General features: G+C 48.8%; 2 protein-coding genes across 4 annotated transcripts in view; both read right to left on the bottom strand.

Annotated features, from left to right (window-relative positions):
• LOC142774678 (uncharacterized) overlaps nucleotides 1-6,523 on the bottom strand; it is a 28,510-nt gene extending 21,987 nt beyond the window's left edge. The window contains exons 1-3 of the mRNA XM_075875370.1: nucleotides 6,313-6,523; nucleotides 3,066-4,410; nucleotides 1,102-1,532 (exon numbers count right to left, since the gene is read on the bottom strand). Of these exons, the coding sequence (XP_075731485.1) occupies nucleotides 1,102-1,532; nucleotides 3,066-4,370 (1,736 nt within the window). The 5' untranslated portion in view covers nucleotides 4,371-4,410; nucleotides 6,313-6,523. The remainder of the gene's footprint in view (nucleotides 1-1,101; nucleotides 1,533-3,065; nucleotides 4,411-6,312) is intronic.
• A 4,853-nt stretch (nucleotides 6,524-11,376) lies between these two features.
• Nucleotides 11,377-21,686, bottom strand: LOC142774677 (uncharacterized). Of its 3 annotated transcripts, none has more exons than XM_075875366.1 (3): nucleotides 19,520-21,686; nucleotides 15,741-16,218; nucleotides 11,377-11,474 (listed from the first exon to the last, which is right to left on the bottom strand). In XM_075875366.1, the coding sequence occupies exons 1-3, from the start codon at nucleotides 21,266-21,268 to the stop codon at nucleotides 11,443-11,445; spliced, it is 2,259 nt and encodes a 752-aa protein (XP_075731481.1). In that variant the 5' UTR covers nucleotides 21,269-21,686; the 3' UTR covers nucleotides 11,377-11,442. The 3 variants fall into 3 exon arrangements, with proteins under 3 accessions (XP_075731481.1, XP_075731482.1, XP_075731483.1); XM_075875367.1 differs by having other exon boundaries at nucleotides 11,404-11,474; nucleotides 15,885-16,218; nucleotides 19,520-21,685; XM_075875368.1 differs by lacking the exon at nucleotides 11,377-11,474 and having other exon boundaries at nucleotides 15,995-16,218; nucleotides 19,515-21,685.
• Nucleotides 21,687-25,457: the final 3,771 nt, after the last annotated feature.

The following is a 25,457-nucleotide window of genomic DNA, read 5'->3' as shown; positions in this document are numbered from 1 at the left end:
GACGTCGGTGGAGTGCCGATGAGTCGATCCAGTCTTCCTCGTCGCCAACTGTTACGTCTGTACAGCCGCTTGTGACTGTAGACGATTTATTAAAGGACAGGAAACGTGAACAAGTTCAAAAGCGTAGCCCAGGCGTTGGAGTCACTCCTGGCCAGCGTTCGACGCCAGGCTCGCGCTCGTGCCACAGCGCCAGTGCCCCGCGCGCACTTCGTTAATGTCGTCTTCTAAGGCGACATGTCACTAAGAAAATTACCATAGTGGCAAAAAATAAAAACTATACGTAAAGAAAACGGAAATGGCACTTATTGATAATTAACGGCCACTCACAAACGTGTATCACGACCATCTCATCGAACTGGAAAATCGTTAATGTTAATCTCCGAACCAAGTTAGTGCTAGGCAAATTGCCATGTTGGCAAAAAAAGGCAAACTACAAGTAAAAAAAAACAAAAGCGGCACCATTTCGTGCACCAATTTTTAATTGATGATCACCCACAAACGTGTGCCTTGACGATCTCTTCGAACTGTGAAATCGGTAGGGTTAACCTCCGAAACAACATCCGTGCAAGCGAAATTGTTGGCAAAGAAGGTAAACTAAAAGTTTACAAAACGGAAGTGGCACCGAGTGGTAATTCACGGCCGCCCACAAACGCGTGCCACGACCACCGCATCGGACTGGTGATGCGTTAGGGTTACCAACAGAGTCCATGATAGCAAAACTGCCGCGTCGACAAAAACGACGAGCGCATGCCACCACACGTCATCAGTCAGGTTAAGCGTTAGGGTTAACATCCGCAAAAAATTACCGTCCTCGCAGCAGAAACTTCGAGTCAGTAAAGAAGAAGAATACAACTAGAAGCAAGAAAACCAGTGGCCAATCCCCCTTGTGGGTATGAGCCAAGCTCTCCTAGGCGACAAGACGAGACAAGATCATGCATGGCTGCCCACAAACGGGGCGAGAGCCAACTGATCGCTGGAGCGTTAGGGTTAGCTAATCGAACAAAACCGTTATAGCAGCCCAAAATTTCCGAGGCAGCAGAAACTCGTAACATGGCCTTGGTGACGAAGAAAAAGTGCGAAAAAATAGGGGGCAGCACTTACCGACCACCCCTGCTGGCCGGTGTCAGCGGCGTCGCTCGAGCCGAGGGCGGCCATCGCTGTGGGTACTGGACGGGCATCCTGGGCGTGACCACGCGCATGGGGCCCGAGGGCACGCGCGGTAGGTAGGCGCGGCTTCCCGCCGATATGGGCGAGCGAATCATTCCCGGCGTCATGACCATCCCTCCCGGTGTCCGGACCAGCCCTCCGGGTGTCCTGACCAGCCCTCCTGGCGTCCTGACGATCCCTCCGGGTGTCCTGACCATTCCTACCGGCGTCCGAACCATCCCTGCCGGCGCCTGTACCATCATACCCGCCGTCTGTGCGCGCACGATTCCGGGAGGAGACATGGCACCCGGCGGTGACATGGCTGGCCGCGGCGGGGACATCGGTGACATGGCGCCGGGTTGGTTGGGTCCCAACATGCCGCTTGCCTGTGCGTGGGAAAAGACGCCAAAGGGATGCAGTTTAGTGTTAAAAGGACACTAAAGAGAAGCAATGACATTGTCTAGATTGACATACTGCACTCTAATGCCATATTTTTCACTGTCAAAACTTCATTATTAGCGCAGGAAATCAGGGTTGAAGTTTTAGTTATAAATTTCGCGGCATTTATATGTGGGGTTTAACGTTCCAAAACCACCATATGATTATGAGAGACACCGTAGTGGAGGGCTCTGGAAATTTCGACCAACTGGGGTTCTTTAATGTGCACCCAAATCTGAGCACACGGGCCTTACAACATTTCCGCCTCCATCGGAAATGCAGCCAGCGCAGCCGGGATACGAACCCTTGACCTGCGGGTCATAAATTTCGCGGCACAATCTCCAGATGTAACGTTAAAAATTTCAAAATTTCGTATTTTCGCAAAACTGGCTCGATTCAATGGTACCCACAGATGACAATGTACTTAATTTTTATCGATTAGAAGTTACGTAAGGCCCAGTAGGCGCCTTGAAAATCTATGACGTACGTACCTTCCTCACCGACTCTCCGTATGCATGCGTATACATGAGTATTTTACGACGTCATGGTGTTTTGTGCAGAAATAAAGGTGGCGTCTTCACCTGCGTAATCTTTTCACGCGTTTTCTCGCTTACCAAGCGTCGTGTCACAATGAGAGTGATGTTTTGGGGATTTTAAAGTTGTACTTTACTAATGTACGTGAAAAGTCGTTTGGTTGTTATTGTCCTTTAACGCAAAAACAATTCGTTTCATAGCAGAGTTCGGTGAGTTTATGTGGATTCGGTTGCATCACGCACTAGTCAAAAAACAAACCCGTGGTGGACTGGAAGTAATGGCCTATTCGAGGTGCTTGGCGAAGCTCTTCGAACAATGTACTCCGAATGAAATGTTTCAAACAAAGGGCTTTAAATGAATTGCTTTGAACGAAGTGCTCCGAACGAAGCAAACTAAGGGCACCGGATTGACAATATATTTCGAACGAAAAGATTGCAAAATAGCTTTTCAAATGAAGTGGTTCGCGAAGTGCACGGCGACTTGTTTCGTGTAAGAATTCGTAAGCACTTGTGATCGACTGAACCACCTATCTCAGTGATATTGGACAGTTCTTGCTCAGGATCAAGTACATCATTAGAAATCTACCTCGGTGGATTGTGAATTATGTGTGCGCGACTACACTGTTCGACATTAAGTGTCTTCCGCTGCAGACTATGATAAGCTTGGTGCTACAATAAAGATTTTGCAGTTAAAACCCGGTAATAGTGGTTCACGAAAATATCTTTACATTCATGCCTATACTTAACCATGCCTCAAAGTCAGACTTCAAATATGTAAGGATGTTCCGTCATGATCCATTCCCGGTAAACGTGCTGCTTTGCACGCTATCGTAAAGCAAACAAGGTGCAACTTGGTTAACATCCCTGCCTTTTCTTTGCTTTTCTCTTTCTCTCTTGGCGAGGACACGGTTCTTAGTGCAGCTGTGTCTCAAGCGCCGCCTTCCTCACCTTAACTGTCGTGCCCGGCGGTTGCTCTTCGGTGCTCTCCGATGACGAGGACTCCATCTTGCGGATGACCTCGTATATGACGCGCTCGGTGGAAGATACTACGTTTTCGTCCAAGGGCCTCTGATTACTGAGGGCGATCTCGCGTAGCTGCTGCGTCAGGGCCATTGATGACATGGGCGGCCTGCTGCGTACTTGCATGTCGGACTGCTGGCGGCGCTGCTCCGTCCGGAAATCTTCATAGGACCTCATAGAGGCCCTCGGGCCTAACTGCTGCCCATCGTCGTAAGCGCTGATTCGCGCCGGGGGACCGACTCCGCTCCCTCCTCCCGGAGGCGGTGGTGCAGCGGACTCACTCAGATTAACAACCACTGTCGTCGGCGGGAGCATGATGGCGCGGCGGGGCTCCTGGCGTGGAATCGGTGCAGCTGGAACTGGTGCAGCCGGAACCGGTGCAACCGGAACCGGTGACGGGGCGCGTTGAACCGGTCCCGCGGGGCCGACGGGTTCGTAGTCGTAGTAGGAGTCCTGACGCTGGCGCTGCTGCATGCTGCCATCGTCGAAGTAGACGCACTGCTGTGTCATGCTTTTCTGCTCCATCCGCTCGGACAGCTCGCGTCTGGGTGGCAGCCGCTCCTCTGGATAGTAGTCATACACTGGAGGCCTCGGCGGCCGAGGAGGTGGCAGGTCTACGTAGTAGGTCTGGCCGCGTCCGCCGCCCACTTCTCCTCCGCCCTCGCTGATGTTGGTGCCCGATCGTCTCTGGTACATCTGCAGCTCTACGTAGTTTCGTCCTTCCGACTCGTCCTCGTACTCGTCGTTGTAGAACCTCTCGGCGTAAACGGGCCCCGGCTCTGCCATGGCCCGAAGCATCGTCTCCGAAGGAGGCGGTGCCTTGTACGGTCCTAGCGTTTGCTTTTTCATTGTATCTCTCACCCTTTCTGGCCTCTCCCTCTCTCTCCTCTCGCGTCTCTCGTGTCTCTCCGGTCTCTCGGATTTCTCAGACTTTTCAGACTTATCCGACTTCTCAGACTTTTCAGATTTCTCGGCCTTTTTGTCTAAAGCCTCTTCGGACGCTTTCTCGGCCTTTGGCGAGCCCTTTGCGGATCCCTTGTGTGAACCTTTGTACGAACCCTTGCGTGAACCCTTGTGCGAACCCGGACTCTTGACGTCCTTATCTTTTCCTCCCTTGTCCTTTTTCTCGTCCTTGCCTCCTTTCTTGTCCTTCTTCTCGTCCTTCTTCTCCTCCTTCTTGTCGTCTTTCTTGCCCTTTCCTTTGTGGTCGTCGTCGTCTTCCTCCTCGGGCATAATCACAGTCTGACTTTGTCAGCCGCCGAGACACGTATGCCTGGGAAATGAGATCGAGGGTCAATGTAAAGACTTGCATGACGCTTCGCCACTTCGAAATCTATAGCAATGGTAGCATTGATTTTACGCAGCTGTATTAATGGCGTATTATGGATGTCACGTACCTTAAGATATATGAACTTCTGTACCGAGCTTTTGTCGCTATGTTGATTGTTCAACTGTACTAACTAGCTCAGTCCAACATGCACTAACTAGCCCAGCCCATCACCTTGGTATCACTCTAACAAATATTACATTTGTATTCCTACGATTCAGCCACCTATAGTCAAGCGTTGCTTTACCTCGAGGTTAACGTAAACACGTTAACGAAAGTTACGTCTGATACTCCCATCGCCACACCTTAAAGCGCGCTTCTTTCGATAACATTGACGCCTGTGCTGTAACGTCAGCGTTCCCACATTTTCTCAGTCTGATGCGGTCATCGATACACGCCAGCGTAGTGGACGCCTCTGGCAAGCCCATGTTGTGCATACATCTGCACTCAACATCGATCCACCTCGTAACGCTTGCCTTGAAACCAAAAGTTCTGCATGCGTGTCAGCACTACGCCTTGAGTAGCAAACGTCACTAACACACTTTTTGAGGCTATGAGTGCCATTACTGGTATTGCATGTTTTGGCTGCGGCGTCGTCACGCAACTAGGAAAACCAGCTCTCGCGTTTTCATGTTTCCAAGACACGTTAACGCGCACAAGATTTCCACATATGTTTATGGAGCACGAAAAGCATCTGCCTCGTAGCGTTACGCTCATTTTAAGCGTGCCACGTAGCAAACATCTTTGATTGATATGTGGGGTTTAACGTCCCAAAATCACCATATGATTATGAGAGACGCCATAATGGAGGGCTCCGGAAATTTAGGTCATCTGGGGTTCTTAACGTGCACCCGAATCTGAGCACACGGGCCTACAACATTTCCACCTCCACTGTAAATGCAGCCGCCGCAGCCGGGATTCGATCCCGTGACCTGCGGGTCGGCAGCCGAGTACCTTATCCACTAGACCACCGCGGCGGCGCTAGCAAACATCTTGATGCGTGCATTGTATATCATTTATTCGTACATTACGCGGGATCTGCCGAATGTTTTTCTTTTTTTTGAGGTGAAATGCCTCGTGAAACTCGAAAAGTGACCTTTGGTGTCGGCGTTAACACGATTGATGAAAAAAACACGATGACGTCACTCTATGACCTCACCAGGCGTAACATAGTGTTTTACTATGCATGACGTCACATCGTAAAGCCATCACATGACATCTTCGCTTGAGTTCCTGCCATCCTCGCGCACGAATTCTGCTTTGTAGCGTGAAAAAGATTGCCACAGCTAAACAAAAACTCGTTAATTAGCTCATAATCACTCGAGATATTCGTCATGAAATAGTAATGGCAGTATTAAAACCAAGCGCACTCGGCGCGCCGGATACGTGGCCGCTGTTTGTCAAACCGGAAGTTCCATTCTCCCTCTGAGCGCAGCGTCTGGAAACGCGGCGGCTTGTTAAGTCTGGCTGGCAGTGGTGCGATATCATTTTCCGACCGAAACGCACGACAACGAAAAGGAGAGTAAACAAAAGCCTGTGGCCGTAATTTATTGCTTACTTCTGCAAGGTCTCTTAGGCTTAGGGGTAGTCGGACCAGAGTAGGGCTACGTTCGCTCCACTTCAGCTGCAGCGAGCAATGAGCAATTCTCCAGCAACCTCGAGCAGCGCCCCTTCCGAGGTATAAAGTAACAAACCGAAACGCGCATAAGAGTAGCTGTAAGTGTCGTCGTGCGCTCTCCCTTGTCCAGGGCAAATCTGTTCCTGGAGCATTGCTTAGGCCCAGTGTCGGTTACGCCTATTACCGAGAAGGGGCCATGAGAGCCATGCATATGGCCGGCGGCGTCTTACCTCGTGCGAGCCAGGGGGCACCCTGTGGCTGTGGTCAACGGCGGGGGCTGGGGAACCTCGAAGGCCGTCCTGTCGGTCGCCGTGGCGGCCCCGCTGACCTGCGTGCCGACGGCGCTCGCGTTCCTCGGAATACGGCACGGGCCGGGCGCGCCCTGCGTGGCTCGGACACGCGCAGAAAGAAGCGCGCGCACACCTCCACTTCGACCTCGTCGTCGCAGGCTCCTTCCCCAACGTGCACTTGATGAGGATGATGATATCCTCTTGCTGATGGCAGTCACGCACAAAGAAAGATGGGCCAAGGACCAGGCGGCAGGATCTTTGAGGTAAATACCAATGAAGGTAAAAACACAGTTAATTCAGACTAATGGAAGATATAGCTAACAAATTATTTTATAGAGCAAACAGTCGGGCTGTTCATTGGCATGTTTGACGTATTTAACAACGAGTTGTAACTAATTATGTAAATGGGCAAATATGCACTGGCATGGTAATGTTTTGTTTCCTGTAAGTAATCAAACACAGCCGAGTAGACCTCCCTGTGGCTACAACCAAATGAAGTTCCACGAAATCACAAAATTTGCGTAACATTTATTAGTAATCCTAACTTTAGAAAGGGAGCAACGACATATCTTTTTTTCTCTGGCTAGATTGCCGGTTACAATATAAAACGAAATGCTCTATTGTCTCAATTTCATCGCAAAACTAACGTAACGGGGACGCACCAAGTCCAGCTTTATGCATCCACATTGGTAATGATGATGGATATCCATACTGTGGCATCACATGGCGAACAGCAAAGAGATTGCGAGAAAGTTCGCAGGAATGGGCTAGCGTGTTACTTGGAAGGATAGAATGCTTTGTTAGTGTGTATGTTAAAAGACGGTGACCACGCGAACACGTGCAAAACGAAGAAATTCTTCATTCAAACTTTTCTTTCTAGCTCTGGGAGCCCTTTACCGTGTTCCACTATACCTGTCTGTACAGTCCCAGTGTTTGTTTGTTTTTTACATCTCTTTCATGTATATTTTCGCACGCTGGCCGCAATCAGCCAATGTGAATGATACTCGATTTGCGATCACGCAAACCAGCGCTACAATACAGGAAAAGATAAGAAAATGCATAGACAATGCGCGGTTATCTGTGTTCTGCAATTGGGGTGTCGGTGTCTTGTTCTGAGACGAAAGTATAGGCACCTCATGAAACCTGAAAGCTGACCGTCTGTGGCATCGACATCAGCATGGACCATCCAGAAAAGTATCTACGTCATCTGTACCATCACAGATCAACCAAGTTTGTGTCGTCACGATGATGTCAAATTTTAACGTCATTACATGACATCGGTGCTTGGTGAAGGGTGGACCGATCCCGGAGCAACTGCGAAACCACGTGATTTATACAAAGCTTTGGGAAAAGATCAATGTTGATGAATAATAAAAAAACGTAACAGAAGAAGAAGAGAGCTTTTGACTTCGAGAAAGAGAGAGAGAGAACTTTATTAAAAAGTCAGTCAATTACTTCAGGCATGGCAAGTCGCCCCTAACTGTCGGCCGGAATCCCTTGGGATACGGCAGCAGCAAGGGCTTGACTGATGATGTCGCGCTGGATGTTGGGGTCTGGGCTGCGGAGCAGGGCCTCCCAGGATTCTACAGTGTGGGAACCATCGTTTTGACTTCGACATGTCCACACCGTGTGGACCTAACTCGCTACCTAATCACAAAACTTAGACTGGGACCGGAAAACAGCGGGGTGCCACTTGCCGTAAAGTGCGGGGTTTGGGAAAACTCCGATTTGTAACTTTCGCCACAAAACCTCGTTTTTCTTACTCAGTGAGTTGTCCGCTCTCGGGTATACTTGCCGATTCAACCTGTAGTGTGCGACGTTTTCATGGTATGTGCGCATATCCTCAATTTTTTTTTGTTCGGTAACGTGGGAGGTTTCAGGGATCGACCAGTAGGTGAGACCTCGGGCGACCGAATGAGCCTCCTCATTTCCTCTAAGTTCCTGGTCAGCTGGAGCGCAAACGAGCAGAACCAGCTCTTTGGGTACTCCAACCATGTTTAATATACGCACGGCAGTCTCCGTCACCCTTCTCGATTCATAATTTCTCACGGCGTTCTTGGAATTGCTGATGATCACCCTGACCTTCTTTTGGCTGATTGCCAAAGTTATGGCCACTTCCTCGGCCTTTACTGTCTCGACACCACGGACTGTGCAGCACGCCATCAAGCCACCGTCTTCCCTGACCGTCACTGCCGTGTGTGCCGCTTTGCTTTCATATTCCGCAGCGTCTGTATACAGGCGACGTCCTTTCGACCGGTGTACCTGGATTGTAATGCATCTTCCCTGGCTTTACGCCTGCCTTCGTGAAAGTTAGGGTTCATGATTCTGGGTAGCGGAGGTATCTTTATCCTCTCCCTCATCTGTACCGGTGTGTCTTTTGAACGCGCTTGCTCAGCGAGGGCTCGTCGCCCAATCTCTTTAATATTGCTCTCCCCGTTTTAGATCCGAGGAGCCTTTGATGTTGAGCAGTCAAGGTAGCCTCAATCAGCTCATCGAGTGTGTTAGATATCCCTAACTTTATAACTCTGCCAGTGGACGTGTTCGGGTGAAGTCCGAGTGTGACTTTCACACTTTTTTCTGATAATGGTGTCGAGCTTGCCCCGTTCCACTTGGTTTATTTTTAAATAAGGTGCCACGTACACTATCCTATTTATTATGAAGGTTTGCACTAATCAAAGAAGGTTCACCTCCTTTATCCCAGCATGTCTGTTCGCTATTCGTCTGATGAGACAACAGGTATGATTAGAACTGGCTTCTAACCTGGCAAGCGTTTCAGAATTCTTATCGTTTGCCTGAATCCCCAGTCCAAAGACACGGATACTGTCGACCGTGGGGATGTCTGCGCCGTTAACATACAAGTGAATGTCCACTTTAGGCTTTTTGTGGAGCCGCCGTTTCCCGGTGGGCATGACGAAGAGTGCTTCCGACTTTTCGGCCGAGCATCTAAGTCTTTTGGGTTTCAGGTACTCCACGATTTTGTCAATGGCGATCTGCAGAGAGCCTTCAATTTGGCCGTCACTACCTTTGTTCATCCATATTGTTAAATCATCCACGTAAATGGTGTGATTTAAATTCTCGATATCTTTTAACTGTTCAGGCAGTTTCAACATCACACTCGATGTTTTGATTACCATCTAAGTTTCGTGTTTGCTGTAAAATCATAGATCCTTATCTTGACCACACTATCGCCCTGTCTAGGCCCATCCCCCAAGTCGGTGAGTGCCATTAAAAAGAAAATAATCACCGTCATTATCGTCTTGTTAAAGGACTGTCTAGCACACCATGCATGTGACTTCTATTTTCACCGGTATTTGAAAGCTGCATGGTTGCCAAGAAGTACAAAGCATCGCGCAGCGCGGTGGTCTTCAGAACCCCGGCAATGTGGCATCGCGATTTCAACAGCACAATTTGTAATCACCGGTGTGTGTTAGCGCTACAATAAGCTCGACTACTTGTGTAATAGGCGAAATCTTGCCAGAATTGTCTTATAAAGTCGTGAAGTTCCTCTAGCATTACGGTACGGCGTACACCTAGCGCCGGTTGAGAGGTGTCTTATTTTAAATAGGGGGGGGGGGGGGGGATCTTCATTTTATGAAAAAAAGACCACCAGTCCTGCGCAGGCGTGGCGCGTTCCACGTCAGGGACTTAGCGGGATTCGAACCCGGGTACCCTGCGTGCCAGCCCAGTATTCTATCACAGAGCAACGCCGGTGCTTGAAACTCCGTCGCAAACTTGCTTTAGGCAAACATAATGTCGGGAAAGGAATCGCGTTAATGTGAATAATAAAGCGTTTCAGAACAGCAAAGCAAAAGCCAGGCGTCACACGATGCGAATTGCGTAACGAGTGGGTCGTCCAAAGCTCCAGTCCATTACAAAAGCTTGTTCTTGATCACCTATTAACTCCGCCGCATACCCACGTCAGGCGTAATTCGTCATCGCCGTCAGCCACCACATAAAAAATTTGCAAAAAATTTCCTTCAAGTGTACTGTAGACGCCACGCTTCAAGTCTCCGAAGAATGACGAAGGATAACATTGTGAATACCCGCCTACTACACAAAAAGAAGAAGGAGGAAAGTTTAAGCGGAAAGACAGGGAGGTTAGCCAGTTCTTAGACCGGCTGGCTACCCTGTGCTGGGGAAAGGGGTGAGGGGAATCAAAGATGTTAAAAAGAAATGTTGCGAAGAGAGAGAGAAATTACAAAAAAAAATTGCGACAGAGGAAAAGCAACATCAAAGAGTATAAGACACTAAAGTCTGTCTCTGAGGCCAGTTGTCCGCAAAAAGCGTAGCAAAGCTTTCAAAGCCTTCTGGGCTGAGGACTACACAAAAATATGGTTATTTATGGTATATTGGGTACCCAGAAAGTGTGCTTGTAGCAGTTACCCAAAGGGTACTTAGAAAAGGCCCTGGAAGGCGGCTCTTCTAGCTTTCGCTGCGACTGTTGCGCGTTCCGCGCAGGACGAGCTGGTGGGTTGTTTTTTTTTTCTTAATTTTGTGCGATAGTGGTTACGGACACCGCCGGCGGCAGCGGTGGCGGAAAACTATGTAAACACGTGACCCTTGTTGGAATCTCACAACAGCTTTTGCTGTAAATAAAGGAATAAGCATGAGTTGCTCGTTACCAACAGTGAAAGTTATTCGTTCGTTCGGAAGATATGCAAGCGCAGTCTCATGAACTTCAGGAGGGTTTCACCTTGGGCTCGTTGGTGAATCACCTCGAAGGGAAGTGCTGCGCACAAAAGACGGGACACACAGACAGACAGACGAAACGCAATCTGTGTTCCTTTTCTCGTGTCTTGTCTTTTACGTGAATCAATCCCCGTCACTCTCACAAAACTCGCGCTCCATTGTCACACTCGCCATCTTCTCTCTGTTTCTGGTGCCCAGTGTGCACATAAGAAGTACATAGTTGCGACATTGTACGAAACAAATTTTATTGGAGATAAATCAATTCTGCTGCGTGCTCATGGCTGGCCATCCGAACAGGCTGCTTCGTCCGTTCCAAATGCTCCAAAGCCAGAGAAGACGTGGGGAACGAGTACGCCGGACACTCTAAGGCTCGGCCTTTCATCAGTACCGACGGTTCCATGGGTTCCTGGACACTGTAACGAGAGTGAAATGCGCAAAATTAACGCCTATGGCGGAAAAGTGCAACATCCACCTCAGTGGTGTTGGGGTTACGCAGCTTCGCTGCTCAGCCGAAGGTCGCAAATTCGATCCCAGCCACCTCGGTCGCATTTTGATGGGGGCGAAATCCTGGAGGCCTGTGTACTGTGCGAAGTCAGAGCACAAGATAGTCGAAATTTTCGGAGCCCTCCACTACGGTGTCCCTCATAAACATACCGTGAATCTTGGGACGTTGTACCCCGAGTATTATTACGTTACATAGCTGCAAAATCGTGGTCGAAAAGCACGTAGGTCAGGTTTAAGATCTTAGACCTCTGAGATTTCACACTAAAGGTGGACTTGTCAGCTAGTTCGTCTAACTTTGGCTGCCAGGACAAGGCGACGAAATACAACAGGCAATGCACACAAAGAAAAACATGAAACAGCCCAACGTGTGGTTTTAGGGGCGAAGCTCCTAAGGTTTCCTAATTGTAGTAGGGAACCTTAGTTTTCTACAAGCTCCCTCTTAGTAGTAGTTCGATCCTTACTACGTTCCATACTCTGCAGTAATAATATTATGTAGCCATCAATTATTTATGAATTGCTCAATAGATGGCGTTGTATGTATATGTTTATGTAAATATCACTAGATGGCATTAATGGTTTTCGTATAGTTGACGATTTCGTATTGTTGACAGACAGACAGACAGACAGACAGACAGACAGACAGACAGACAGACAGACAGACAGACAGACAGACAGACAGACAGACAGACAGACAGACAGACAGACAGACAGACAGACAGACAGACAGATGAACGGACGGACGGATGGATGGACAGATGGACGGATGGACTTACGCTTCACCGCACTCATCATCATTCACTCCGTGCATATGCTGTGGATTTTTTTTAGTGCCTCTCACTGTCTTCGTCGTGGGTAACAGTGCTGTAATTTACTGGGACAAATTAATAATTGTTGACGTTCCACGTCCCAAAACAACGATGTGATTATGAGAGTTGTCGTAGTGGAAGGCTCTGGCGATTTCGATCGCCTGGGGCTCGTTAATGTGCACCTAAATCTACACGCGCCCCTAGCATTTCGCCTCTATTAATATAGACCATTAATATAGACCATAGACGGGAACTAGACCATTATGTGGGCGCTTGCGGTTTGGTCCATTCAGAACAATGAGTTCTTGCCATTTGGACCCATCCAGTCAGTTTCAGTATATTTTATACTTTCTTTCATATTTCGGTTATGATAAAGTTTCTTCTTTTACATCCAACGCGAGAGCTTAACCCCTACTTACTCCGCTCTACTGTGTTCTTTTGTAGCAATCGATCTAGTGGTCTCACGGCTTCTACTAATCAATTACAGCCAACATGACAGATCGAGCTTTGCAATAGCTATTTTTTTAATCAAGCGAAACATTTTAATCATTCTTACCGGAAGGGAGGAGCAATTATTGCGACAGTAATGAATTTGAACATTGCGGTGGCCGCACAGCCAATTGAGGAGGGAAGGGGGGGGGGGGCGGGTGACGTGAATGAGATAGAAGAAATTCGGCGAATAGTAATTGACGATAATGTAAATAAGGGCGATAGAAACCATGCGGATTTTCAGCGTGAGTGCCACAAAGCTACAGTTCACAAACACAGCTTACAAGCAAAAACCCCATTTGAGAGTTAAACTCCCATGCCGCCCTTTCCACAGGAAATGACTACGGGAGCGGGGAGGGTTCTGACGTCATGCTGAGGGCCCCACGCTACTTCAACGTGGGCCATATGCAGCCCGTAGCTTGATGATCCGTGTGATAAAAAGTAAGGCTAGGAGCTGACCAGGTGTATAGCCGTAAATTACTTTAGGGGGATTCAACCGTACTTCGTGTATGTTTGTGCGTGCATTTGCATGTGTGCTTGTGTCTGTACGCAAAAAAATGAAAATTTCTGAGTGGTTTGAATCATCCTGACCTTACCCTGGCTACGCCCTTGCAGCTGACTCCTTTTGTAGGTGATCTCGCGCCACTCTGCATAAGCGCTCACGTAAATGCCGTTCCACATGACACAAAAAGTAGCGATTTTCAGCGCACGAATTCACTCGCAGCTAAAAAAAAAAAAGGCCAGTTCGCTCCCGCCGCAGCGGTCCGCGGCGAGCTTCCGACATGTTGGAAATTTTCGCTCTGCTCGCAACGGCGGGAGCGATTTTTGGTCGAGACCCGTCGAAATAGGGCCAGACCGACAAAGCCGTCAAAATAGCGTCGACGTGTTTGTTTTAGTACCGGCCGATGCTGTGCATTTTAAAATTAATTTAGATTAAGAAGTGTTCTTAAACGTCAAAACACGCGGGCCCTTCGTTACCGATTATAGAAACTTAGTGATATAATAGTGCACAAATCATTACATTACGTTCGAAAAATTCTGCGGTGTCTGCCAGACAGAAGGATGGCAAGAACTCACCACTCCAGTCGCAGAGCGAAAATCACGGACCGTTCGTGGTCCATGTGAAACGAAACTGTCGTTACAAGCGGTTGCGAACAGAGCGAATGGAGCGAACAGAACGATTTTTTTTTTCACTGCAATTGTGGCATGTTAAACGGTCTTAACGGAATACAGACAGCCCAGTGAGCTAAGTGCCACCTGTCATCTCAAAGAAGAAAGCGGTGAGAGTGAGACACGTACAAGGGCGGCGGGAGCCATCTACTGATGTCTCTCGAGACAGCGCGCGTGACCGTGCTCTTCACGTCAAAGCTCACCGTTGCTGCCCTAGGCAACGCAGCCTCCCCTCCGGCGCCCCTTCACGCTCATTTGCCCGTACGAAACCGGCCGACGTGCTTCATCTATGCTTGAGCCGCGCCCGTCTGAAGCCTTCGCAACTTGTGGCTCGCACATTGAATACGTGACGCGCGGGATGATGTTACCAATTTCGACTTCATAATTAGCATTAAGACGATGGCTGAAATTCTCTGGTGTTCTCATCATTAATTTTGCAATTAAATAGCGTACAGTAAGGATCACCCTTGTCTGAAGTATTTGAGAGAGAGAGAGACACTCTTCATTAGAAAAACGGCAATTTTCGCCGGCGTCTATTTATCGCTGGCATGCTACTCTGTATAAATATTGGGAAGGGTACTAAAAGATCTCAGTAGAGAGAGAAGAAAACATTACAAAAGTAGTGACCAAGTGTATCTGATAAAACTACTTACAGTTAGGGTATCAGGCAAATCAAGGCTTTCCTGTGTGAGATATTGGACCATGAGAGCCTTCCAACATGGCCAATTTTGGATAGGTTATTGATTATTGACATTACGATCCGACGACGTTTTGTTGTACACCTCTCACGGTACTCCTGTTCAAGGGACGGCTTTACGCTCTCCCATAGTAGAGTACGAAGTACTCTAAATCGTAAACCACCATTTCTAAACTAATCGTGGCGCTGACCTGGCATACTGTATCGGTTATTTTCCTCAACATTTCCTCAACGCCCTTGACCATTTTGTATATACTCTTCTTCCATGACTTTCTTGAATGGTATTAGCACCTTGTTGTTCAACTGTTACTTTTTTTTTAAACCATAACCCCTCTGTCTTATAGCAAAGGACTTGTGTAAGAACGCTTTGCAACATTGTTTCACTCTGTTATTTAGTGTGTTTCATGTATGCCCACCCTGCTTGGACTTTTTGTCTGCAGTATTCTATAAATAAATAAAATAAATAAATTTTGCCGGCACCTTCGCTATGCGGATTGGTGGCTATCGCCTGAGCGTAGCAACAGGGCCACTGTAAGATCACCAGTAAAGAGCGTGTCGGTTACTTTCACGGCCGTCTTTCAATAGTCAGACATGTGTACATGTCATTATTTGCCGTAATACTAGGAAAGGGAGTTCAGTTAGTTTGGCTGCATACTGAAACTAATGCGCCCGGAACACAAAATGAATCTTTCATTTTTGTCTTCGTGTTCTGTGCGCAAAAGTTTCAGTGTGTTTTGTTATTTGCCAATGAACGTAGGGTATACTAATCAACAAAATGATTTCTTTCTCTTTCTAGTCGTCTATGTAAGGGGAATGCATAAAGAAAACTGAGGCTTTTTGTCTAGGTACCTCGTTAATAATTGAATTAAGAGAAGGTGGTACCCCCTGCCGGGAAAGAAGAGACAAACTGCCGTCTTACATTCGACCACGGGCTGTTCTGGGGGTATGAGGAGGCGCTGTTAAACCACCCTTCTAAACAAGTGCCCGCTTTCTCCAGCTATATATTTACTGACTGCGATTCGTCTCGACGATCTCGGCGCTGACGAACATCTCGCTGTCGTACGCGCCGTCCGACTGCGCGGCCGGCAGCACGGCAACGGCGAAATCCTGCGGCGCGACTGGAGCAACGGACTGGCGGCCGCACACGGCGGACGTACCCCCTCTGAGCGCCGCGTCCACCAGACCCAGCTGCTGGTCGATGATGCCGGACTGCTGGTTGATGATGTTCGACTGGCGGTCGATGATGTCCGCCTGCTGTTTGATGATCTCCGCCGCCCGCTGGGGCTGGACGCCGCCACCGCTCTTGCTCGCTCTCGGAGACACGGAGGGACGGGTCCCGCCGTGTCCGCCGAAGCTGTGAGCGCTCGGGGGTCTCGCGAAGCTCGGAGCTGGAGGAGCAGCGTGGCGGGTCATCCCGTGGTTGCTGTTTGCACGCATGCCTCCGGGACCCGCGCTGTGGAGCCGCGTGGCGCTCGACTGCCGCATCTCGTGCTGCGTTTCGTTAATAGTGGTTAGGCCAAGTTGGGTCAATCGCCTGTACAGATGCTGAAACCATGGAGGTACTTTTAGACACACCACAAACAAAGACGAGACACGCACACAGCGCTTGTGTGTGTCGTCTATTTCTTGATTTGGGTCAACCTGGCCCAGAAGACGTTTTACAGATGCTGAAAGGGCACCACATACGGTCTTGTAGGTAGACAGTGCATTTTCATACATGCTCGGCCTCTTTACCGTGGTTTAACAGGGTACACACATATACGTCAACACACATATACCTACGTCACACGTCATACCTACGTCATACCTACGTCATACCTACGTCAACACACATATACCTACCAGCCACATATACCTACCAGGTCACACACTTCACTACCAGCCGGAGTGCACTTCAAACGGCCAACATTTGCTCTGTGCAACCCACATCTCGTTCTCTCTCTCTCTCTCTCTCTCTCTCAGAACATCGTTTGGTGAAAAATTAGTTTAGTAAGTCTAACAAAGTTGACCAAATGCATTCGCATCACTTTTGTCCGACACCAAGCATGAAAACGTTTTACAAACAACATTACCTACGGGGTCCAGCCAACAAGAAAACCTGAAACATAGCAGATTAGTGGCACTCAAGGGCAACCCTGTATACGGAAACGCAAGTTACCTAAAAGATCACTGACGCTATCAACTTAATTTTGCTACACCTTTACAGAAAAAAAAAGAAAGTAGAAGTGAAGCTGCGTAGGCTCACAGAACGGCAGTCAACCTGCGAAGTCAAGCTTTCTCTACTGTGGGTTTCAGCTTTCAGTCATATTCTTGATTATGGCAGCACTTCCTATTGGTCGTTAATTGAAAATTGAGTTAGCGCTGGAGCGTATTTCAACATTCGAACCTGAACAGACTGCATTAGTTCGCGCTACTATTTTTTGAACATGGCATCAAATTCTATTATTTGTTTTATGCCGGGGTCTTCCAAGACTTCACTGTAGTATTCATGTCGCAGAAAATGACTTTGGTGAAATCTACACTAACGGCTAAGAATAAAGAAATAGAAAAACGTTTCATCACCCGGGATCATGTCCTTGACTTCCCGGTTCACGACGATAGGTGCCCGACGCTCTACCCGTTAAGCTACCAACGCAGATGCACGCGATTCCACTGACGGACCACATATCTCACACATATTATTTCTCAGTGCCGCTGTCTCTTAAGTACTGTGCCATGACAATTACTCGCCCATAGGAAGTTATTCAGCAATAAGACAGCAGGGACACCTCTATGTCAGCGAGAAACGCTTCTATGAGTCACCCCAGACAGAACTACATTCCTTGCCTTTTGCTTCTTGTTAGCGACTAACGGCACGTTGTCAGGGTAGTGTGGCTTTTACACACACCAAAGGTGTTTCTCATCCACGTACTGCTGACAATGCAATAGCATGCACCGGCTATTTAAAAAAAAAACTCTGCAGAAAGGCAATAATGTCGACGGGTGAACGTTGCTCCCTGTTGTAGCGAGAAACACGCTAGCGGGAAGTTGCGATTTCGCATGTTCGCTGCTCAGTTTACGGACCTTTGCCTCCTGTGTTGCCTATGTGAAGTGTGGTACTTACTGCATGAGCGCCGGTGTAAGTTACCCTATTACTCGGGAGCGCACAGCCTACTGTTTCTCTCAAGTGACAACGCTTTGAAGAAGGGCATTTTGAGAACCAGTGTTTCTTACATGCTCGTTGATGTCGTGTTTGCGCGGGATTCACAATATGCTGACTCCATCAGGTGTATGTTGAAGGGGCCACCCTCCAGAACTTTTTGAGCATTGCCGAAACAACTCTGCCCATCAGTAGTCGAGGCTTAAGAGAGCACGCCAGCTAAATATTACAGCGCAGCACGCGACCTGAAATCTGGAATAAATTCTCGGAGTCGACTAAAAGTTGCTCTCTCTTTTCTCGTTAACTCATGCTACATACTGAAAATAGCTGTGTCACGGGTCCAACTATCACGCCGTCGGCTGGGTTGAGTAGGGCGCGCTCGGGAGTATACATATATATAGGGCCGCCGCGAGAGACCATGACCTGTCCGTGAGGGCACGTGCGATCGCACTAAAAAGCCGGGCGTTCGAAAAAAAAGAGAGAGAAAGTCCTCAAGGTCAAGAAGCACGCGTGACGTATTTTCTTCCCCCGTGTGAACCTTCGCTGCTTAGCTTCCTGTGCTTTCATTGGGACGAGAGAAGAGAGATAGCAATGGCAGCGTGAGACATATCTTCGTAACTCTGCTCGTACAGGACGAATTCTAAAAACTTTTCGCAGCGTCAATTCGTGAGGCAATAAAGTCCTTTACTGAATTCATTCCAGGGGTACTTCTAAAAGTGTTTCAAGGCTTCTTTAACTACTTCATTTCCAATAATGGTTAAATCTTGGTCATGGGCGTTAGTCTTTAGGCTAGGGATGTGGCACGAGGCGTCAAGGGGGTGCATCCAAGTCAAAGTCAAATGATGCTGTCTGCCAAACACCAATAGACATTGAGCAAGCTCTCATATATCAATGCACAATAAATAATCACTTCTGTGTAGACACGATTCGCTTTAGTGTTATACCGATTCCTATGACGGAAGGATCAGCCATTCTTCTTGTTTGTTTGTTTTTGTTTTTGTCGCCTGCCCTCAGAAGCGTTTGAATCGGAAGTCACTGATAAGATGCCTTTCACTTTAGCTTTCCACAGTTTGTAAGTAGTAGTCAAAGTGACCTACACTATCTAGAGTTAATATTTTTCATTGTACGTCGCCTTTCGGAAGCAAAAAAGCTGCAGCAAGCCTAACTAAGTTCATCTCGAACAACAGTCGTACAATGATTGGAAATGTAATGTAGGCTCGGAGGACCCACGGCTTCTCCGGATTGCTGTGTCACGAGGTGAGCATTTAAAACTACGTGAGATTATTGTCCCATAAAAATACTTTGCTATGCAGATCATAATGGTACTGGAGCAGAAACATTTATGAAAGATTAGGCATGATTTGAAACATACGTTACATGCATAATTACGCAATTGCTCAATGTGACAGAGCAGAGCTTAAAACGGGACAGTGAGCCCATAGGGCGCAGCACAGGACACCACGTGAAATGTGTTCACTGTCCCGTTTTGTTTGCTTTTTGTTGTTGTTGCGCTGACATGTCACAATGTTGATGAACAAACTAGCCCACCTGAGGACCTCCAGATGTTTCCTGTCCTCATTATTTTATGCCGGCATCAGCCGTGTTCAGAAATCGCATCTATCGAAGGTACTGAAGGACAGAAACATACCTTACTCGAACAACAGCTTGGCTGATTCCTGGAGGACCGTAGAACTGGCTTGCACCTTGGCTTCTTCGCGCAACTAGGGGCCCACTGGAAGCTCGAAGCGGAGGCGCTCCAGACAAATCTACGGCCTGGCTACAAGGTCTGCCGCGTGTCACTTCGTAAATGACGCGCTCCGTGGTCACCGTATCATCCGGCAGGGGCTGCGCCAAACCCTGCTGCATTTCTTTGAGCTTCTCCGCGATCATCGTACTCCTCCCGGCGTCCATGGTAATACCCTGTTGCTGAGGGCCCCGCCACACAGACACTGTGAGGTCGTCGTATTGCTCGCTATAGCCTCCGGGTTCGGGACTCGAGACGAGCTGCTGGTTGGACGACCATTGGCCGGCGGCTTGCAGTTGTGCACCGTCGGGGCTGTAACAGGTGAACGAAGCTGTGGCCCCTTGTGCTGTGGGAGGCGGTGGCGCGTCGTAGTAGTGCTGGTTCCATGCCCCATACGACGCTTGGTCGGCGAGTCCATCCGAGTGCCGGCGGCCGAACATCTGAATCTCGATGTAGCTCTGGCCGTCATCGTCCGATTCGTCGCCGAAGTAATGCTCGGCGTACACCGGACCATGGGCCGTCAGCGACCGAGGCGCGCCCTTCGAGTGTTCGCCTCTCTTGTGGTGGCTCAAGATGGACGGCTTCTTGTGCCCGGGCCCACTTTCAGTCTTGCTGCCGGACTGTTCGGACGACTTTTCGCTGGTCTCGGACTTGGAAGTATCGGTCTTTTCTGTGGAGCTACCACTCTTGGTGGAAGACTTCTCGCTTCCTGACGACTTCTCAGAGACGTTGCGTTTGCCGTGTTTTTCCTTTGAGTGTGACGGAGACATGCTGCCGCCCTCCTTATGGTGGGCGTCGTGTTTGCCATGTTTCTCCTTCGAGTGCGACGGAGACAGCCCACCACCCTCCTTATGGTGGGCATCATGTTTGTCATGTTTCTCCTTGGAGTCCGAAGGAGGAAACATCTCACCTACTTTATGATGACCATCGTGTTTGTCGTGTTTCTCCTTTGAGCCCAAAGACAACAGAACACCGCCTTCTTTGTGGTCGGCATCGTGTTTCCCGTTTTTGTGCTCGCCGCCTTCCTTCGCTTCTTCCGGCTTGAGAGGCCCGTGCCCATGTGGCGTCCCTTCGCCTGGTTTTTCTTCGTGCATCTGGTCTTTGGCTCCTCCCTCGTGCTTGTCCTCGGTTTCATGCTGATGTTCCGTTGCCGAACCGATTAGAGGACTCTCAATGGACTCCTTGCTGGGCTTGAGGTCTGCATCTTTTTTCTCGTCGTTCTTGCCGACGCTCCCTTCGGTGCTGCTTGGCTTGCTTCCGCTCTTGCTTCCGCCCTTGCTTCCACCCTTGCTTCCACTCTTGCTCCCACTCTTGCCTTTGCCCCCTTTGCCCTTTTCGCCCTTGCCTCCTTTGCCTTTGCTTCCCTTATCTTTGCCGCCTTTGCCTCCTTTGTCCTTGCCCCCTTTGCCTTTGCCCCCTTTGTCTTTGCCGCCTTTCTTGTCACCCTTTTTTACTTTGTCGGCCTTCTTGCCACCTTTCGCGCCCTTTTTGCCGTCTTCCTCTTCTTCCTCTGGCATGTTGGTTGCCGCCACACTCCAAAAGGTTCTGTTAGGAGAAACAGAACAAAGGTTGTAGGTCAATTTCTCCCAATCAATGGCAATACTTGTGTAGCATGACCGGGAAGCGCGGAAATTATATAGAGCACATCTTGTTATCATTTCGCAACATTCGTCAATAGGTCAATGAGGACGTGCCACCCATGCGTGAATGTCAGAAGCGACGTTATTTTGGGACCTGCAGTATATAAAAGTAAATTGTTTTGCTTTGTAGAATAATCAAAAAGGACTGGAGTATTGTCATTGGAAAGCAGGAAATACAACTAAACTTGGTGGAACAGCTTTGCGACGTTTGGTTCTGGCTTCTGCATTGTATGTTTTTTTCTCTTGTACCCGCGTATCCAAACTTTAATTCTTTTCCCAGTCAAATATCAACGGCCCCTTACGCATTGTCGTAAGACGAAGGGAAGGTAAAAACTATCTCTTTTTTCTTCTTCTTCAGCTTCTTTTTCCCGGTCGACTGTATCGACCCGTGCTTCGCTTCCCCGGCTGAAAGCCTCGCGCACCCAGGGTGTTAAAGCGCTGCCTCTGAGATATGAGGCGTTGGAAGCTTACTACACCTCACACGTTATCGCAGTACCTCTAGGATCAGCCCACTTTTGACAGAGCAAGAACGTCGTTTAAAAAACGTCACGATAACGTCAGAAGGCTTGTGACATATGATGTCATGATGAGGCATCTAACGCCATTTCGCCAATTGGGCAAGCCGAAATGTACTCATCACGGCTTTCGCAAACACACAAATTGCACGAGTCTTGCTACGGTTTTTAATTAAATTTTCAGATGATAGGCAGTGTCTGCGTCGTGCACACTCTTGTTTTTCGTGCCTATCATTGCGCTGACCCTCATGATATTTTAGGCTTTCGTCTTGGATGTCATCACCTATTACCCGCCATGGTGGTCCAACGGTTAAAGCCCTCGCCTGTTCACCCATATGTCACTGGATCGAATCCCAGCCGTGGCGGCCGTATTTGCGATAAAGGCGAAAATCCTTGATGCCCGCGTGCTTTTATTTAGGCGCACGGCAAGCGACCCCATGTGGTCAAAATTTCCGGAGCCCTCCACTACATGGCGTCTCTCATAATTATATTGTAGTTATGGGACGTTAAACGCTAACAATTCTTATTATGTCATCACCTTTTTATCATCCACCGCGTAGGCGCGAAAACAACGGGAATAGTGGCAATGTTGGTGTCATCACGCTACCACCGTGCTTCAAGGCGATGCTTAAGATACGGTGGCCTGAGGGACGATTTCGGAATGCGGCTTGAAAACCGGCGGAAGTAATAGCAAGGATGACGATTTGTCTTGTCAAGTAAAGTTCTGCAAATCGATGCCTTGTAAGAGAGTCATCAACGCTTGCGCTTGTCTCCCTTGCTATCTCTTGAAATGGATTAATCCAGTTGGAAAATCAATTTGCCACTTCCCCATATTTACATGACTGAATGGCGTACAGAAACGTTCATTCCCTCGAGATACTGCACCGCCCACTTTATTATATCCTAAGGTGCCCTCCAATGGTCTCATTTTGCTAGTTCATTATCGCCAGCTTCATGTGGCATTTAAAATATATTGTGCGCGACATGAACTCATTACGCGACACCTCTCAGATTCCTCGGAGCATTTATAACTTCGTGGGTTTTACACCCCACAACCACAAAATTATTGTGAAGGACCCCGTAGTAATGGTTTCCAGAAATTTCGACCAGCTGGGGTTCCCTTCTTTAACGTGCATCTGTATGTTCAAGTGCAGTAGCTTGTAGCATTTCACCTCTATATTGAAATGCGACTGCCTTGAACGGGATTTGATTCCACGGCCTTAGCAGTTGAGCACCATATCTGTTGTGTCGGCGGGCGGGCGGCGTCCGAAAGACGGCAAAGAGCCCGACGATTGGACGCGGAGCTTGGCGCGCGCCGGCAATCGACCCACCCACACGAGTGAGTCAAACGTATACTCCACGGAAGCCCAACAACGACTCGACTGACCAGCAGCCGTTCATCAAAACCACACCACGAAGCGACGCGTTCACACGTAATTGGCTGCTGACAATCACGTGTACCTGTCTGCAATGACATCTGCATGTAAAGCACACAACAACACGACAAACATTGCGCATCCTTCTCAAGGATGGCGCCACAACACCACAATATCCACTGTAGTGGACGCTGAGTGCTATGTTAATCCTCTAATGGATGGCGCTGTCGGCATGCGCGCGCCACCTCATGTGGGGTATATAGCAGGGGGGCAGTTGGGAATAAAGGGGGTCTTCTTGTTGTTGCTATGAGCCATGCTCGTGTCTTACTCGGCGTCTCTGAACATGGTGTCAGAAGTGGGCGTCTAACGCGGAGTTATGGAGGAGACAGACGCCGGACCTTCTCAGCTCAACTTCATTCACGTCGGTACACCGGGACTTCAGCCTCCGTCGCCTTTCAACTTCACCAGCCCTGGGGAATGGACAACATGGATAACGAGGTACGAAGATTACGCCTTCGCGGCCGGTATCAACACAGCCACCGACGAGGTGCAGGTGCGAACTCTTTTATATTGCATGGGTTCCCAAGCACGTAGCGTCTTGTCGTCGCTAGGACTGTCTGCTCCGGAAAACCGCCCGTTTGCGGAAGTCAAGGCTAAGCTCACTTCGCATTTTGTCCACCCTATCAATGAGATTTACGAGAGCCGCCGATTTCACCGCCGAGTGCAACAACTTGGGGAGCCGGTTGATGAATTTTTCACCGCGCTCAGGAATCTTGTCAAGCGTTGTGGGTACAACAACGCCGAGATCGAAGACCGCCTTGTGCGAGACAAGTTTGTCGTTGGATTGCGGAATGAGAAGCTATCGGATCAGTTGTGCCGATGTACGAAACTTACAGCTGAGGAAGCGTTGTGCCAAGCGCGTGTTCATGAAGAAGCCGAAAAAGAGCGTCTATCCCGTGAAACTCCCAGCGAGAACGGGGCCTTTGACAGCTTAAACGTGGACGCGGCGCAACGCGCGAAGAACGCTTCATCGCGTCGCAGCAAATCTGTGCAGCCAACTCAGTCTACTTGCGATTACTGCGGCCGTGGTCACCACTCTCGAAAAGAATGCCCAGCTCGCAAAGCCACATGCAATTTCTGCAAGAAGCAAGGTCATTTTATTGCTGTTTGCCGGGCCAAGCATCGGAAAGAGCTGTTAGGCTCAGTGGAACTTCACGCGCTCAGTACGCGTCGGGCACGATATGCCGACATTCACGTGAATGGTCACCTCGCACACTTCAAGATAGACTCAGGGGCCGAAATAACGGTGGTTTCACCTTCTTTTCCGGCATTACCTACTGTTTTGGATAAAGTGGACGCCGAGGTATCCGGTCCTGGAAATCAAAGGCTGCACGTTCTGGGATCTTTCACTGCTACCTTGCAGTGGCGCAACAAAGTGTCTGTGCAAAGACTGTATGTTATCAAGAACCAGACGACACACCTCCTGGGATTACCAGCAATTGAAGACTTGGGCATCGTTCAGTTTTTGGACTCTGTGGATGGTATTCCGTCATCTCAATCAAAAATTTTTCGTGGGCTTGGCGAAGTACAGGAAGAATACCACATCCGCGTCGCTCAAGATGCTCGTCCCTTTTCATTAAGTGTTCCTCGACGAATACCTCTGCCTCTGCTAGAGCATGTGAAGAAGGAATTGGATGAAATGGAAACCCAAGGAGTCATTCGCAAGGTTGACACGCCTACCGCATGGTGTTCAGGCCTCGTCGTCGTGCCGAAGTCGTCGGGCGGGTACAGGCTCTGTGTCGACTTGACGAAGCTTAACAAGGTTATCCAGCGGGAACGCTACATTCTGCCGACAGTTGAAGACATCTTAGGTCAGCTTGGTGGGGCACAAATTTTTTCCAAGCTCGATGCAAGATCCAGCTTCCACCAAATAAAACTAACTCGTGAGAGTGAAGAACTGACGACATTCATCACACCTTTTGGCCGATATTGCTACAAGCGTCTTCCCTTTGGCATTGCGACAGCACCCGAGTATTTCCAACGCTTCATGTCGAGACTGCTCGAAGGCATCACCGGAGTCGTCAACATGATAGACGACATACTCGTCTTTGGTAGGAACCATCAAGAGCACGACCAGCGTCTAGCTGACGTCTTGGCACGGTTGACTCAAGCGGGTGTCACTCTTAATGAAAAGAAGTGTCAGTTCAGGGTCTCTTCTGTCAAGTTCTTAGGAGTTGTCGTCAGCCAGCAAGGAATTAGTCCAGACCCGGACAAAGTCAAGGCTATCATGGATCTCCCACCACCAATCGATGTTAG

This window comes from Rhipicephalus microplus, chromosome 10 (assembly GCF_043290135.1).
Source record: "Rhipicephalus microplus isolate Deutch F79 chromosome 10, USDA_Rmic, whole genome shotgun sequence".
NCBI classification, from domain to species: Eukaryota; Metazoa; Arthropoda; class Arachnida; order Ixodida; family Ixodidae; genus Rhipicephalus; species Rhipicephalus microplus.
The sequence above is the reverse complement of the archived record's forward strand: the minus strand, read 5'-3'. Positions and strand labels throughout refer to the sequence as shown.